This window comes from Salmo salar, chromosome ssa02, assembly GCF_905237065.1.
Source record: "Salmo salar chromosome ssa02, Ssal_v3.1, whole genome shotgun sequence".
Classification (NCBI taxonomy): domain Eukaryota; kingdom Metazoa; phylum Chordata; class Actinopteri; order Salmoniformes; family Salmonidae; genus Salmo; species Salmo salar.
The window spans coordinates 52,977,512-52,993,565 of NC_059443.1; the positions used below are offsets into that span (position 1 = coordinate 52,977,512).

The 16,054-nt window shown below is 41.5% G+C and overlaps 1 protein-coding gene across 1 annotated transcript; it reads right to left on the bottom strand.

The window, feature by feature from the left end:
• Window positions 1-2,317: 2,317 nt before the first annotated feature.
• On the bottom strand, window positions 2,318-15,669 carry LOC106585818 (COMM domain-containing protein 1). The gene is made up of 3 exons (XM_014172482.2): window positions 15,464-15,669; window positions 14,380-14,667; window positions 2,318-3,914 (listed from the first exon to the last, which is right to left on the bottom strand). The coding sequence occupies exons 1-3, from the start codon at window positions 15,635-15,637 to the stop codon at window positions 3,807-3,809; spliced, it is 570 nt and encodes a 189-aa protein (XP_014027957.1). The 5' UTR covers window positions 15,638-15,669; the 3' UTR covers window positions 2,318-3,806.
• Between the last annotated feature and the right edge of the window lie 385 nt (window positions 15,670-16,054).

The following is a 16,054-nucleotide window of genomic DNA, read 5'->3' on the forward strand; positions in this document are numbered from 1 at the left end:
AACACCATGCTCTACCAACTGAGCCACACGGGACCACATCTTGGCCCACATGTACAGAGCAGGTGTTCCTAATGTTTTGTATACTGTAAGTGAGGTTTTCATAAACAAAATTCAATGCTCTATACAGTAAGACATAGTTTTCAAATGAATGACTAAACAAAATTGGCTGATGATTTCAGTGAAATATAGTAGGATGTAATGTTGGATGAAATGTTTTTTAAAGTAAATCCTCTTATGGAGAGATTTCGGCCGGTAATTCAAGACTACATGGGTTTCCGGTACACAATCTCTGCCTCACATGCTTCAACTTCCTCTTTACAGTAATCTTATCCTCTTTAACATAACTTTCTCAGCAGTGTCACGCTGGCCGTTTCATCCTTCGGGGAAGTAGTGTTGTGTGATCTTTTCCTTTACTTGAGAATGGCAAAAGCCCTGTATTCTCCAGTCAACCCAACACCATTAAGACTCTCTAAAAGGAAGTGACAATGCAATTAAATTCATTTCAAGCCTCTCAAAGTTCCTAATTTCCCAGTTCAATAGTCAACTCTGGTTGCGACACACACACTTGCTTATTTACATATTAACTAGATTCAACTTTGAGTGTCACCACCCCACCAATATTTGGCAGAACTCTGTAGTACAGTTGTCATGCTCGTTCATAACTGGTAGTATGTGGTATTAAGCACTCAAATGAGGAGTGACAACCGTATTTAGCAATAGTACGGGGCCTTAAGTATTCGTGCCAAATTATCTCTATCAGGAGATCATGTCAAATTGAAAATGCATCATCTTGTCCACTCCTGGGCTTGTCCAAGGAAATCATTAGTGCTTAGTTACCTGCTGGATTGAGATGTGTGTTATCCATGTTGTTCAGGTGCCAAAAAGACCTGAACGCATAAGATTTCACGCTGTAACATTTTGTTTACTAATAGGAGTTGGACAGAGTGAAAGCCGTATGAGATTGGTGAGCTCTGAGTAACCACAACACAACCACTGTTACCATGGCCTCCTCCACTTTATTTTGGATAATGCAGTGGACCCCATCTAACATGCACTAACACGATGAAAGACGAGGAACGTGCATGGGAGGCAGAACCCTTGCTGCTTGTCTCTAAATACAAGGCAGACTCAAACACAAAAGAATGACTACAGGCTGGAATAATTGGGTTAGCTGGAAAGTCAATTTCTTTATCGCCTGTCGTAAACATGGACCGATGCTATAATTACAACTAAGTCTGATTTATTTATAAGTGCTAATTGAATGTCTCTGGGTCTGAGTCCCAATTAGCACCCTATTCCCTACACAGTGCACTACTTTTGACCAGAGCACTATGGGCCCAAATGTAGTGCACTATATAGGAAATATGTAATTTGGGAGGCAACCAGGGATGTAAGCAGGGAGTCTACAGAGTCATGCTTTCGTCAGCGAGCACTTTCAAGCCTAAACCATCAAACGCCCCTGCGCTAGTCCTTAACCAAAGCCCACTCCTTATTAAATTGTTACTAAAAATTCCATCTTGAACTCTGGTAAACTTTGGACACTGTCCATGTGACTCAACGGTACACATGCTGTTACATTACAAGCTGGGATTGGTCCAAATAGAACCAAACAGTGATGAGTCGTCAATAATGCCTTTGAGATCTAGATGTTACCGTATGACAGCTGTAGCTGTCTGTTGTCTAATCCACATCCAGTTTAATGCAATTGTAAAATGGGACCTCCAAGTCCCATGTAAAGCTGACACCTCCAGGCTGAGATGTTTGGCTAGAGTGCTGGGTTTCTCTTTGGGTTACGTAGTTGGCAGTGCCTGGATGACGTAGTTGACTTGGGTTACGGAATTGACGATGACTGGATTACAGAGCTGACTATGGTTACTTAGTTAACGGCGAGAGGGTGTGAATGTACACTAGAAGACTAGTGGGTTAGAGGGCCTACAGGTCAGCTCAGCTCACGGCAGATGAGTAAGCCACCAAGTCTTCCCAACCTGTTGGTCTCATCTCTGCCCCTTGTGACCACAATCATCATGTCACACAACCGCATTAAAGATACCCAAAGATAAGGCCTGAAATCTTCCTCCTATCATTTTACAAGGAGGGTGTGATGCGGACACACAAGAATGTGTCCTTGTGTACGAGGGTGTATCTGTCCTCTCAGACCCAGTCAACTCCTCATTTCAGAGGCAACAGTGCCAGTCCGTGCAAGTCGGCTTGGTTGTCAAACAGTAACACTATCGCTACCGTCCAGACTTTGAGCAGGAAGATTCGAGGGGGACCTATGGTTCTTGGAATGCGGATGACGCAGAAAGAGGTGACGAGGTCCTTTAAACTCTTTGTTTTATTAAATTACAAAGACAACATGAAAAGCAGGCTTTGATACATTTTGTTACAGTTTAATGTTTTTTTTAATTATACCTGGTCCAAAGTGTTTAGCTTGGTAGCCTGTTACGGTGGGTTGATATCCCATTCTGCAGATGGGGGTAACAAGATGACATGAACCTTCATTAGAGCTGGGCGATATGGGCAAAAATCCATATCGTGATAAATTGACTTAATTATCACGATAACGTTCAACTGAACGATAAATTGATAACATGAATGTGCACCAGTTACTTCTTTTGTATTACCCTTAAAACTACTTTGAATGTTGTAGCTATCAATTATCCAGTTAGAAATAACGCATATTAGCAGACTTAATGAATTTTTAAACTACACATTCCTCTAGTAAAGGCTACTTATCGTCAATATCAGTAAAATGTCCTAGATAAAAATGGTTGGTTCGGTATTGATTGTTTTTGGTTTATAGTTCCAGCTCTAACCTTCACTGTACAAATTCATCTTTATGACATTACTATGGATGAATAAATGTTACGTTTTTTTCTCTTTCATGATCACTGACAGTTCAAAGGACCAGATACACTTCCATCATTTTACTTTTCAACAAATCAAGTCTTTCAAATCAACCCAAAATAAATGAGACAAGAAAATAAGGATACGGAAGCCATTGGGCCAATTAGGACAGCACGTGGGCCTGTCCAGGAGGGTGCAACCATGGAGAATAATTATCTTAATATGTTGTACGTAGAACAGATGGTCTTGTCTGTCATGTAGAATAGCAAATCTTGTCAGTTCTATTTGCAATGTTGTGAATGTCTCACCTCAGCGAATATCCTACACCCCTGGTCTGTGCCCAGTGTTGAAAGTTTAGGCCAGGTCAGGCAGTCAGAATGTTTCGAGGGGCTGTGAAGCACATTTCCCCCAGAAGGAAATTCATGATGGTGATAGTAATAGTGTGGAAAGAAGCAGCTCATTTGGGAACAACGATATTGTACAAGTTGTCTGTCCAACATTAGGCAAGGGGATGTTAGGTTTACTAGGCTTAAACTGAAAATATCAACGTGTCACTGTCTGGAATGGCAATGGACATTGCACTAATCGTAAAATCAAGCATAACAGTAGTGTAAGTTCTGTATGTGAAAAGAAGTCTTCCTTCCCGGCCACAAAAAAAAAAAAAACAGCATGTTTTCTTCTCTAGCAGGTATAGAACAATATCCCCTTTGGAGTAAATAAGGCCAATGTTAGATTCAACAGATAGGACTTACTGCAAGAAATTAGCTAGCCAGTGTGTACAGTAAATAAAGGTATAAAGATACATCTATATGGCATATTTGTCCTGTCTGCTGTATGGCAGGCTAATGTTTTCTGTCCAAGTCATAGAAAGAAGGGAAATGACAGAAAAAAAGAAAAAACGTTATTACAGAATGGAAAAAATCCTCTCTTTCTATCACTCACACAAACACATTTAGACCCTAGCTTCGGTGTACGATGGTGTCGATGCTCTCCTGGATCTCAGCCATCTTCTTCAACACCTGGTTCACCTTCGCCTCATCAAACTCCAGACACACAAAGTCTGAGTCCTGGAAGGAAAATGAGAATGGAGAAGAGTGAAAGGGATGGGGGAAGGAGAAGGGAAAGGTAAAATAGGGACCGTATACTAAGAACAAGACAACAGGCAGTAGAGCCTACTTCATGGATGATTGGTTGAGGGCTGAAGCTCAAATGACGTGACATCAGAAACATTGTGATAATAGGAACCTTTCAACTTTACTGCAGAGGGAGAAGTTCACATCAAGTCCTATTTTAAGGTCCGGGCTCTCAGACACAAAGTGGGAGCAAAGGTCAGATTAGGAAACTCCTATAAACATCCACTGAATGACATCAAAGAGCTGTAAGAACTAGACTGTTATGCAGTGGTGCTAAAGATGGGACCTGAGATCTAAGCCAGTTTCTGACCTCCATTGAACCTTTTGAAAGCTTATTCAACACTTTGTGCTACAGGGAGAGGTGTGTGTGTGTGTGTGTGTGTGTGAAAATGGGGTCAGAAAGTTAAGAGAGGATCCTAGGATCAGGATGTGGTCCAGACACATTCAGTTAGGACCAAACACTTGTTCTTTCTCTTTCCAATGGACAACAAACTAAAAAGGACTAATGGAAATAAACATTCATGAATAAGCCATTATAAATGCTTCTAAATTTAAAATATTTCTTTATAAAGGTTTATAAATTATGCTTATTCAAGAAAGTTATTTTTAACGTGTTACCAAGAAACTAATACAGTGGACAAAGATTTCAGAAGACTTTAAGTGGTAAGCGGTGTGTGCGATGACCTAGAGGTACAGGAAGCGTCACTTACTGACACAAATAAAAAGGCAACAGTTGGCCTAAATATAGCGACACTTTGCCTGTAGCACAGCCATGAGTTTTCCCCAGTTATAACAGGGTCCCTTGAAACTCTCACTTTCATTCTCTCTTACCCTCTGAGGCATTTAAAAAAAATTGCCTCCAATATCACTACTGAGAATGTGACCTTTAACCAGTGTGCCATCAAAGAGAGATGACGACAGACACAAGGGATGAAGGACAAATGAGGGGAAAAGAGAAGACCCCTAAAAAATAAAAATAAAATAAAAAAACTGTTGACTGTTCAAGGACATCCATACCCCTTGAAGAGCTACTTGAGTCTTAACATGTTATGTGGCATCATGTTTAACTCATAATGGTCACAGTTAGGACTAGAATATGGAAGCTGATCCCAGAACAGTGAAGTAAGCCAGGAGAGCAACTATAGCACCTGCCCTTAAAGGAAAACTCCACCCTAAAAACTATATTTTGGTATTTTTCATTAGTCCATTATTGTCCCAAAATCCCAAAAATGTTTTGCATGTCAGCAATCAAGTTTTCAAAATATATAACTTGCATCATTGGTTGCTGACATGCAAAACATTTTGGGATATTTGAGTCAGAGTATATTTTCAAATGAGTCGCAGTGTACACAGACCATGTGCAGATCGTGTGATTGGCCCATCTACTCATCCATTTCTATGATGTGTAGCATTTTTATTACACGCCACTGAAAAATGTATGAACGTCCCTGGGTGGCCACAATAGGACACAAGACCCTCCATCTGTCCATGTCTTTGTTAGTCTGATTGTTCCCGAGAGTGGACATCACTACACAAGGGCCCTATCACCGCCCTTAAAGAACGGTTGCCTGGTTACTGGCTACCGCTGCCCTATTTCTTTCCACCGTCATTTGTTTGATTGAAGCACAGGGTTTGAAGTGTGTCTGTTGCCCGGGACGATTCAGTGTTCATTTCGGATGGCGAGAGAGGACCCTCTTGAAGCTGTCCATCCACCTCGGCTTAATGGAATGCCATGCGCATTGTTCAACTGTCACTCAAGTCTATAAAACACAAACATTGTAGCTTAGTGAATGCAGGCTGTACCACATCCGGGCGTGATTGGGAGTCCCATAGGGCGGCGCACAATTGGCCCAGCGTCATCCGGGTTCAGCCGGTGTAGGCCTTCATTGTAAATACGAATTTGTTCTTAACTGACTTGCCTAGTTAAATGGTTAAATAAATAAAATAAAAGTGAGTAGGACTTGATAGATGAAGTTAATCTCTAATCTCCTTGCATAGGCTGAAAGACTCCTTGCATAGGCTTGCGCTGAACACCTATAATAATTTACTTTTATTAGGCAGCAAAACAGTTACTGTATAAGTGCTCCTCATTAGCCTCAATACCATTACATTTAGTGTTTAGCCAACTTGTTTAGCCTACTAAATTCTCAACTAAGTACCGTATGAGGCACACCTCAATCCTAATCTTCCTCTACTCTCAGGTGAAAAAAAAGGTAGTAAATTCATAGTGACAGCAACTGAATTTATGTATAACTCCTCTCATACAACAGCACAGTAGAGACTTCAACTTGTCTTCAAGGGCGTGCTGCTCTGCTGGCCTCATTCTCAGTACCAGGGGAGCGGCAGACTGTCACAGATCTGAGGGAAATGGCACCGGAGCGACTGCTGACACCAGTAGCACCGGCAACTGATCACCTGTACACGTTCTCAATGGGCTTGACCCCACAGTGACCCACATCCACACAGTGCCACATGCCCAATCGGCTGGACATGACAAAACACAGGTAACCAAGTGTGTATATATTCATTAGTGTACAACGTAGCAAACATTTTCAAATCAAATTGTATTTGTCACATGCGCCAAATACAATAGGTGTACACCTTACAGTGAAATGCTTAGTTTCAAGCCCTTAACCAACAATGCAGATTTAAGAAAATACATTTTAAAAAGTAAGAGATAAGAAAAACAAATAATTAAATAGCAGCAGTAAATAATAATAATAATAGAGGGGCTATATACAGGGGGTACCGGTACAGAGTCAATGTCTGTGTGCGGGGGCACAGGTGTCGAGGAAATATGTACAGTTGAAGTGGGAAGTTTACATACACCTTAGCCAAATACATTTAAACTCAGTTTTTCACAATTCCTGACATTTAATCCTAGTAAAAATTCCCTGTCTTAGGTCAGTTAGGATCACCACTTTATTTTAACAATGTGAGATGTCAGAATAATAGTAGATCATTATTTCTTTCAGCTTTTATTTCTTTCATCACATTCCCAGTGGGTCAAGTAAACTTGGGTCAAATGTTCCACGAGCTTGGGTCAAACCTTCCAACAATAAGTTGGGTGAATTTTGACCCATTCCTCCTGACAGAGCTGGTGTAACTGAGTCAGGTTTGTAGGCCTCCTTGCTTGCACATGCTTTTTCAGTTCTGCCCACAAAGTTTCTATAGGATTGAGGTCAGGGCTTTGTGATGGCCACTCCAATACCTTGACTTTGTTGTCCTTATGCCATTTTGCCACAACTTTGGAAGTATGCTTGGGGTCATTGTCCATTTGGAAGACCCATTTGCGACCAAGCTTTAACTTCCTGACTGATGTCTTGAGATGTTGCTTCAATATATCCACATAATTTTCCGTCCTCATGATGCCATCTATTTTGTAAAGTGCATCAGTCCCTCCTGCAGCAAAGCACCCCTACAACATGATGCTTCATCTGACCACTTTTTTATAGACCGAGTCACTGGTGCTTCCTGCTTTAATTTTTGCTTGTAAACTGGAGTCGGGAGGATATAATTATGGTCAGATTTGCCAAATGGAGGGCGAGCTTTGTATGCGTCTCTGTGTGTAGAGTAAAGGTGGTCTAGAATTTTTTTCCCTCTGGTTGTACATTTAACATGCTAGTAGGAATGAGGTAAAACAGATTTAAGTTTCCCTGCATTTAAAGTCCCTGGCCACTAGGAGCGCCGCCTCTGGATGAGCATTTTCCTGTTTGCTAATGGCGGTATACAGCTCAATGAACGTGGTTTTAGTGTCAGCATCGCTCTGTGGTGGTATGTAGACAGCTACAAAAAAATACAGATAAACTCTCTAGGTAGATGGTGTGGTCTACGGCTTATCATGAGATACTCTGCCTCAGGCGAGCAAAACCTCAAGACTTCCTTAGATATCATGCACCAGCTGGGCCTGGTTGGGTGTCTGTAGTAGTATATCCATCCGTTCGACTCGTTGAAGAACTCTTCGTCCAGTTTCAGGTGAACAATCGCAGTTCTGATGTCCAGAAGCTCTTTTCGGTCACAAGAGACGGTAGCAGCAACATTATGTACAAAACAAGTTACGAACAAGGCAAAAAATTGCCGATAAGATGGCAGGCCTCACCTCCAGCGCCATCGTGTACAGAACAAGCATTTCTAATTGGAATAGTTCAAGTAGGTCCTGTTTGGTTACTAGTGAAGACATTCCTGATACTGTATGTTGAATGATACAAGTGTTTATCCTGTTTGGTTAAGTATGTGCTGTTATGCTAGCCATGTGCGGAGGGAAAATGCATTGAGAGTGAACTACGTTGCAAACCATTGATGCACTCTAAAAGTGTTTAAGTTCTCTGAGAGAGCATTAATAGTATGCATGCGTTTATGTTGTAAAATTGTAAAATTTGTAATACAAAAGGACTCATAGAAGACACTGAGTACAAACTGTTATTTTAGACACAGTACAGGTCACCCAAAAGACAACAGTAGGCCTATCCAAATCTATCTTCCATCACCATTGTGTGCATAGCCACTAGCCACTCCTTACGTCTGAATACAGTAGTTTCTCAAGTTGGGCTGTGTCTCAAGTCAGGCAATCTATTCCTTATATAGTGAACTATTTTTGAGGGCCATAGGCTCTGATCAAAAGTAGTGCACTATATAGGGAATACAGGGCCATTCGGGATGCAAACAGAGTTAGAATGCTGACTCACTGTTGCTACACTCATTCGTTTCTTCCGTATTGGAGGCACCTATGTGTCTACCGGATCTGTCATCATATATTCGAGAACTCATTTAATGCACTCAAAGGGGCACGCTAATGTATTTGTTTACTGGAAAAACAATAACAAGACATGAGATAACGAGAGCGCTAGCCAAAACGGAGCCGAGGCTTATCGTGAGATATGATACCCAAACCTGGTCGCAGAGCATTTCTTATTATTCTGTATGGAAATCCGATACACTCCCATTTGGTATGATATGTTACGTTTTGTATGGTACGTATTCATTTGTGGGTGTCCATCACCCATTTCGTATGATATGTTACGAATTACAATTCGTATTATGTTACAAATTTGCTAAACGTACAATATGTTACAAATTTGTAAACGTACAATATGTTAAGAATTCGCAAAAACGTATGATATGTTACGAATTCTAGCAAGGTGGCTAACATTTGCTCACGTTAGCTAGGCTAGCGGTTAGGGTTAAGTTTAAGAGTTAGGTTAAAGGGCTAAGGGTAGGGTTAGGGGAAGGGTTAGCTAACATGCTAAGTAGTTGCAAAGTAGCAAGTAGTTAAAGTTGCTAATTAGCTAAAATTGGTCGTGATGAGATTCTTATGGAACCATCGGTCTTATGTAACCATACCAAACGTAACATATCATACTAATTTGAGTGGGCCAGATTTACATTTACTATGCTACGGCTAGTCTATGAGACCAGGCTGGATACCCTGGGAATACAAGTGTGCTCCCATTACTGTTATCGAGAGACAACAAACAGAAGAATGATGGGAGAGAAGACAAGCAGAAATAAATGTAATTTAAGATTTCACTGTGCAGTCCTGTGAGAAATCACCTGTGTGGAGAGAAGAATTGGTCATGCCTTCTATGTTTGCCAATGACTGACATGTAGGTAAACACATTGACATGCAAGAACAGTTAAAAGCCAACGTCCTGAGAAAATAGGACAGTGAGATAATGTGTAATAAGCAATCATCCTCTTCTTCCCATGTCTTTTGACTCTCCACCCTCCAATTAAAGACAGCTAATGTTACATGCCAGCTCTCATCTATAGGCAGGAATTAGAATGCTTCATACCTATCATATTTCTTCACTTTCCTAACTCTTGAAATTGTCACACACACAGAACAAACCTTCCCTTTTGACACTTTGGTCAAAAACAAATTTGGTCATAGGGATTCAATCAACATTCTTTCTGCCTGATATTGTTAGTGCATTATGTCTGACTTCACAAGGTAATGGAGGTTGGGTTGGGTCGCTGTGGGTAAAGGCAACGCCTAACGACAGAGACAAACGATCCAAGCTTGTCTTGTAAATCAAACGTCAACTGGGAGCGCCTCAACTCCACAGATTACTGGTGCAAAACACTGTCTGCCAAATGTAATGCACTAATGCTTAGGCTGTCATCCAGATGAAAAGAAAACAACACCTGGATGGGCTTAGTTAATGGTGTTCAGTAGGACAAAATGTTTTACAATGGGAAAAGCATGTGTTCTTATTGGGCGAGCACCTCCATTTTGAAATGTTTCATAACGTTTCGTGGCTACAGAACAGGAACATGTGCTATATGAAATGGTGTAGTTTCCACATCTTTACCTCATACATTACCCACATACAGCCAGTTTAGTTCTGGAGCTCTGAGAATTCAATAGAAATGTACAGCATGTACTGTGGTCATACTCAAAGGGGAGAGCACAGCCATCAGTGGTGCTAGTGGTGCTGGGAGCGCCACAGCTTCTCTCAGCTAAGTAAAGAGATCCATTGAACAACGACATCAGGGGACTTCCCTAAAACCAACAGAATTGGTTTACTATTTCACAGCGCCTGATAAACAGTCAGTTGCTGAGAATAGTATGCGTGGGTAGGATAGAGGATGTTTTAACCACAATCACTGGGAAAATTATAAAAAGGGGGATAACTAGTCAGTTGTACAACTGAATGTGTCTTTCGCATTAACCCAACGCCTCTGAATCAGAGAGGTGCGGAGGGTTGCCTTAATAATCGACGTCCACGTCCTCGGTGCCCGGGGAACAGCGGGTTAACTGCTTTGCTCAGGGGCAGAACGACAGATTTTTGACCATGTCAGCTCGAGGATTCGATCCAGCAATCTTTCGATTACTGACCCAATTACAAATTGTTACAGAACTAAATTGGCCTCCTTATCAGAAAACCTGTACTGCATAATTCAGACTCGTGCAACTGTTTGATTTATAGATGAGGGGCGACTAACCTGTAGAAACATTGCATGTGACCTTGCTAATCTTACTCCACACAGACTAGCAATGATCTGTTGGCCTCTAGTTTGCATGCTGTAAATGTTACAACTGTGCTACTAGATTACAAAGTGAAGTTACTGATTTATCATGTTATTGTAAAAGTACACACATTTGAATTCTTAGGTAAAGTTCTCGCAAACGGAAAATAGTCTCTCCCACTGCCAAATCAAAATGAAAATGTCAACAGACCACTTCTATTCACCCTAGTACAAATTATGTCTTCATGAATCAGCTTTGAATCTGCTTTAGTATCCATGAAAAGGCACAATGACAGTGGTTACAGCAAGGAAGTGATTGGGTCAGATTAGATCTTTTTGACCCCAGATAAAAGCTGAAGGAGACACCACCCAGCCCATTATTAGGCTACACCAAGTTTATTTCAATAAGTGGGAGTGGAAGCTGTGCTCCATTTTAGCTCAAGTCTACGGGGAGCTACCGATTCAGAGTAAATAGGCCTGTGTTGAATGAAAGTGGGCCACTCCGGTCTATTAGAAGATGAGACATGCAAAAGGAATAGGAAGCCATTTGAAATGTTGTCTTGATTGTATTCTGTATGGTTCACATACATTTTCCTGTTAAATTAGGTCATTTCTGGGCAATATTTCTGCCGGACCCCTTTTGGTTCTAGAGCACCCTCCGAAGCAAAAGTTCTGTATAGCCTTTTTAAGCAGTTGACTCTAGACCAGGGCTGCCCAACCCTCTTCCTGGAGATCTACCGTCCTGTGGGTTTTCAGTCTAACCCTAATTTAACACAGGACAGTAGATCTCCAGGAAGAGGGTTGGGCAGCCCTGCTCTAGAGAGTCAAGGCTATAGAAGCATTAGCGGAATAAACTAACCCACCAACCAACCAACCATAGGATGGATGTAGCTCAGTCATGCAGATAAGATGTCGGCCAATAGAGTCAGGTTGGTGCTTTGGCCATTGGTGACTAAGATGAGGAAAGGTGTGGGGCAAGCTGATCCCAGACCTGTAACCTCCGTGGTGGTGGCTTCAGCTGGGGTCTGTCAGTTAACTTGTAGTGCATTCCAAATGGCCCCCTATTCCCTCTGGCCAAAAGTAACGCCCTATAGGGAATAGGGTGCCATTTGGGCCACACACTTCAAAATATTTTCTCCCCTCTCAGACGCTCTACGGGATATCCAGGTGGATATCTAGGCAGTGTGCATAGTGGCTTTACAAACCAAATAAGGGAAAATATTTTTCCTTCTGATCTATGACCAAACCAAAGCCAATCAACATTTGGCATATAGCTTATAGATACAGTTGAAGTCGGAAGTTTACATACACTTAGGTTGGAGTCATTAAAACTCGTTTTTCAACCACTCCACAATTTTCTTGTTAACAAACTATAGTGTAGGCTAGTCGGTTAGGACATCTACTTTGTGCATGACACAATTAACTTTTCCAACAATGGTTTACAGACAGATTATTTCACTTATAATTCACTGTATCACAATTCCAGTTGGTCAGAAGTTTACATACACTAAGTTGACTGTGCCTTTAAACAGCTTGGAACATTCCAGAAAATGATGTCATGGCTTTAGAAGCTTCTGATAGGCTAATTGACAACATGAGTCAATTGGAGGTGTACCTATGGATGTATTTCAAGGCCTACCTTCAAACTCCGTGCCTCTTTGTTTGACATCCTGGGAAAATCAAAAGAAATCAGCCAAGACCTCAGAATTTTTGTTGATCTCCACAAGTCTGGTTCATCCTTGGGAGCTATTTCCAAATGCCTGAAGATACCACGTTCATCTGTACAAACAATAGTACACAAGTATAAACACCATGCGACCACGCGTTCGTCATACTACTCAGGAAGGAGACACGTTCTGTCTCCTAGAGATAAATGTACTTTGGTGCGAAAAGTGCAAATCAATCCCATAACAACAGCAAAGGACCTTGTGAAGACGCTGGAGGAAAAAGGTACAAAAGTATCCATATCCACAGTAAAACAAGTCCTATATCGACACAACCTGAAAGGCCGCTCAGCAAGGAAGAAGCGCTGCTCCAAAACCTCCATAAAAAAGCCAGACTACGGTTTGCAACTGCACATGGGGACAAAGATCGTAGTTTTGGAGAAATGTCCTCTGGTCTGATGAAACAAAAATAGAACCGTTTGGCCCTTATGACCATCGTTACGTTTGGAGGAAAAAGAGGGAGGCTTGCAAGCCGAAGAACACCATCCCAACCGTAAAGCACGGGGTGGCAGCATCATGTTGTGGGGGTGCTTTGCTGCAGGAGGGACTAGTGCACTTCACAAAATAGATGGCACCATGAAGGAGGAAAAGTATGTGGATATATTGAAGCAACATCTCAAGACATCAGTCAGGAAGTTAAAGCTTGGTCGCAAATGGGTCTTCCAAATGGACAATGACCCCAAGCATACTTCCAAAGTTGTGGCAAAATGGCTTAAGGACAACAAAGTCAAGGTATTGGAGCGGCCATCACAAAGCCCTGACCTCAATCCCATAGAAACTTTGTGGGCAGAACTGAAAAAGCGTGTGCGAGCAAGGAGGCCTACAAACCTGACTCAGTTACATCAGCTCTGTCAGGAGGAATGGACCAAAATTCACCCAACTTATTGTGGGAAGCTTGTGGAAGGCTACCTGAAACATTTGACCCAAGTTAAACAATTTAAAGGCAGTGCTACCAAATACTAATTGAGTGTATGTAAACTTCTGACGCACTGGGAATGTGATGAAAGAAATAAAATCTGAAATCATTCTCTACTATTATTCTGACATTTCACATTCTTAAAATAAAGTGGTGATCCTAACTGACCTAAGACAGGGAATTTTTACTAAGATTAAATGTCAGGAATTGTGAAAGAATGAGTTTAAATGTATTTGGCTAAGGTGTATGTAAACTTCCAACTTCAACTGTATGTGTTAGGTTGAGGACTAACAGGTTAGAGGCAGACTAGTATATGTAGTGCTGGTACATCAGACACTATGACAATGTAATAAATATACTGCTAAAGCAGGAAAGAGGAAGGTGAGAACAAAGTCACTGATGAGTTCTGAATGACATGTGCTCTTTAGCTTCCTCATACTTTGCATAGTCCTACATTATATTGAAATTAGATTTCTTAGAGGTTCAACCCGGTGGCCCGGGTGGGTGGAGTTTTAACTTTAGGAGTAATTAGATGGTTTAAAATCAAAATGTGCAAATTCCACCCACCTGGGGCACATTATGGAACAAGTCCATAATGCCTGTTGAAAGCCTGTTGATTTCCATAATTTACTATGTCTGAAAGAACAATTTGGGAATCAAAAGATATAACATTGGTCTAATTGCAGGCAGCCATGTAATGTGCTTGTACAGTCAGCGTGACTGGTATTTTATATTGTGGGCCTTTTCCTCTCCCCCACCCCTACTTCAACTCCCCTTTCCTCTCTCTCACCTCTCCAGCCCTGCCCAGTTCCAGCTCCACCAGGGCCACGGGAATGTTGGCGGCCCCCCCTCTGCTGGCTGAGGTCTGGAGGTCCACCCTCCAGGTGAGGCTCTTCAGGCCGGGCTCCCAGCGGCTCTGGCCCAGCAGGCTCTCCCTTACCCGGGCCCGATGGCTCTTCCAGAACCGGGAGAGGGCGGCCGCCTGCTCGGCGCTCACACCCCCCTTTCCCTGCTTCCTGGTCTGGGCAGTCAGGAAGGCTTCCAGCTGGGCCTGGTCCATGTTAGCAGTGGCGATGGACTGAGCGGGGGAGAAGAAAACAAGCAGAGATTTGTTAGTCTAACAAAGAGGTTGATGTTTTTCTAGTTGTATTATCTTGGCCTGGTCAAGACAGAAATGTAGACACAATGTCATCTCCACATCAAGTTGCTACCATGCAGTGTTGCTGCCTTGCTATGTTGTTGTCTTAGGTTTCTCTTTATGTAGTGTTGTGTTGTCTCTTGTGATGTGTTTTGTCCTATATTTATATTTTATTTATTATCCCAGCCCCCGTCCCGGCAGGAGGCCTTTTGCATTTTTAGTAGGCAGTCATTGTAAATAAGAATGTTCTTAACTGACTTGCCTAGTTACATAAACGTTAAATAAAAATGTAAAAAACAAGGACATTGAAGGGAAGTTGACATGTGTTTACAAAGGTGTTCTAGTGCTGCCATCTAGTGACATGTAAATCTCAGCCTGTAGGGAAGACAAACTTATCATTGAAAACCACCGTTGTCAAAATGAATGAAGTTGTCAACATGAATGAATCCACACACCCTATCCTAGCAATTTATTTACAATGCCACTTGTTCCAATTAAATTAACTGATTGAGCTGAAAGCTTTGTTTTGGTAAGATTTTACAGACAATTAAAGAAAAACAATAGAGAAAAAGGTTTCAAGCATATGGGCTGCAGGACGAGGTTGAGCATTTGAAACATGTAACTATTTGCTACCTATTGCCTATCCCCATAACAACGTAGCTAGTTACGTTTCTCAAGTCAATCAACACAAGAGGAATCAGGTGAGAATGATGTCCAAATGCAAAGTTGACAATACCTTTAAAAGACCTTTCATCTTTTCATGCATCGCGCGAAACTCCTCCTGTGTTAAATCTGGATAAAGTTCATTTTTCAAAAGTTCCTCTGTTATTTCAGCATTATTATAATACACTATTTGTGCTATTCCATTCAGCAAACCGTTCAAAGATTTCGTTGTTTCGACATCCGCCATGTTTCAGCCCCACGGGTCACGTGACTCCTGTCATGCGTATGCCCGCTCATTGGTTGTTTTTCTCACCATACTCACCCCATCAATCGCTGATTGGCCTACATATCCTCGAAAACCCATACACACACACACACACACACACACACACACACACACCAATCATCGTTGAAAGCGACGTGAGGTTGATAAAAAAAAAGTAGTCTTATATAATTAATACTCAAAATATAGCATAGTTGAAAACAGTATTTCTTTATGGACTTTGTAAACCTTTGCCAAACTAAATAGAACATGACAAGTATGTTAATTGTTGAACAGTCTCAAAATCAGTCTTTAATGTTTATTTATTTAAAAATATATATATATATTTAACTAGGCAAGTCAGTTAAGAACAAATTCTTATTTTCAATGACGGCCTAGGAA

Coding starts and splice junctions, on each gene's coding strand:
- LOC106585818 (XM_014172482.2), bottom strand. CDS start 15,637: ATGGCGGATGTCGAAACAACGAAATCTTTGAACGGTTTGCTGAATGGA. Junction 14,668..15,463: donor AGATGAAAGGTCTTTTAAAG/GTATTGTCAACT, acceptor TCCCCCGCTCAG/TCCATCGCCACTGCTAACAT. Junction 3,915..14,379: donor AACTGGGCAGGGCTGGAGAG/GTGAGAGAGAGG, acceptor TTTTCCTTCCAG/GACTCAGACTTTGTGTGTCT.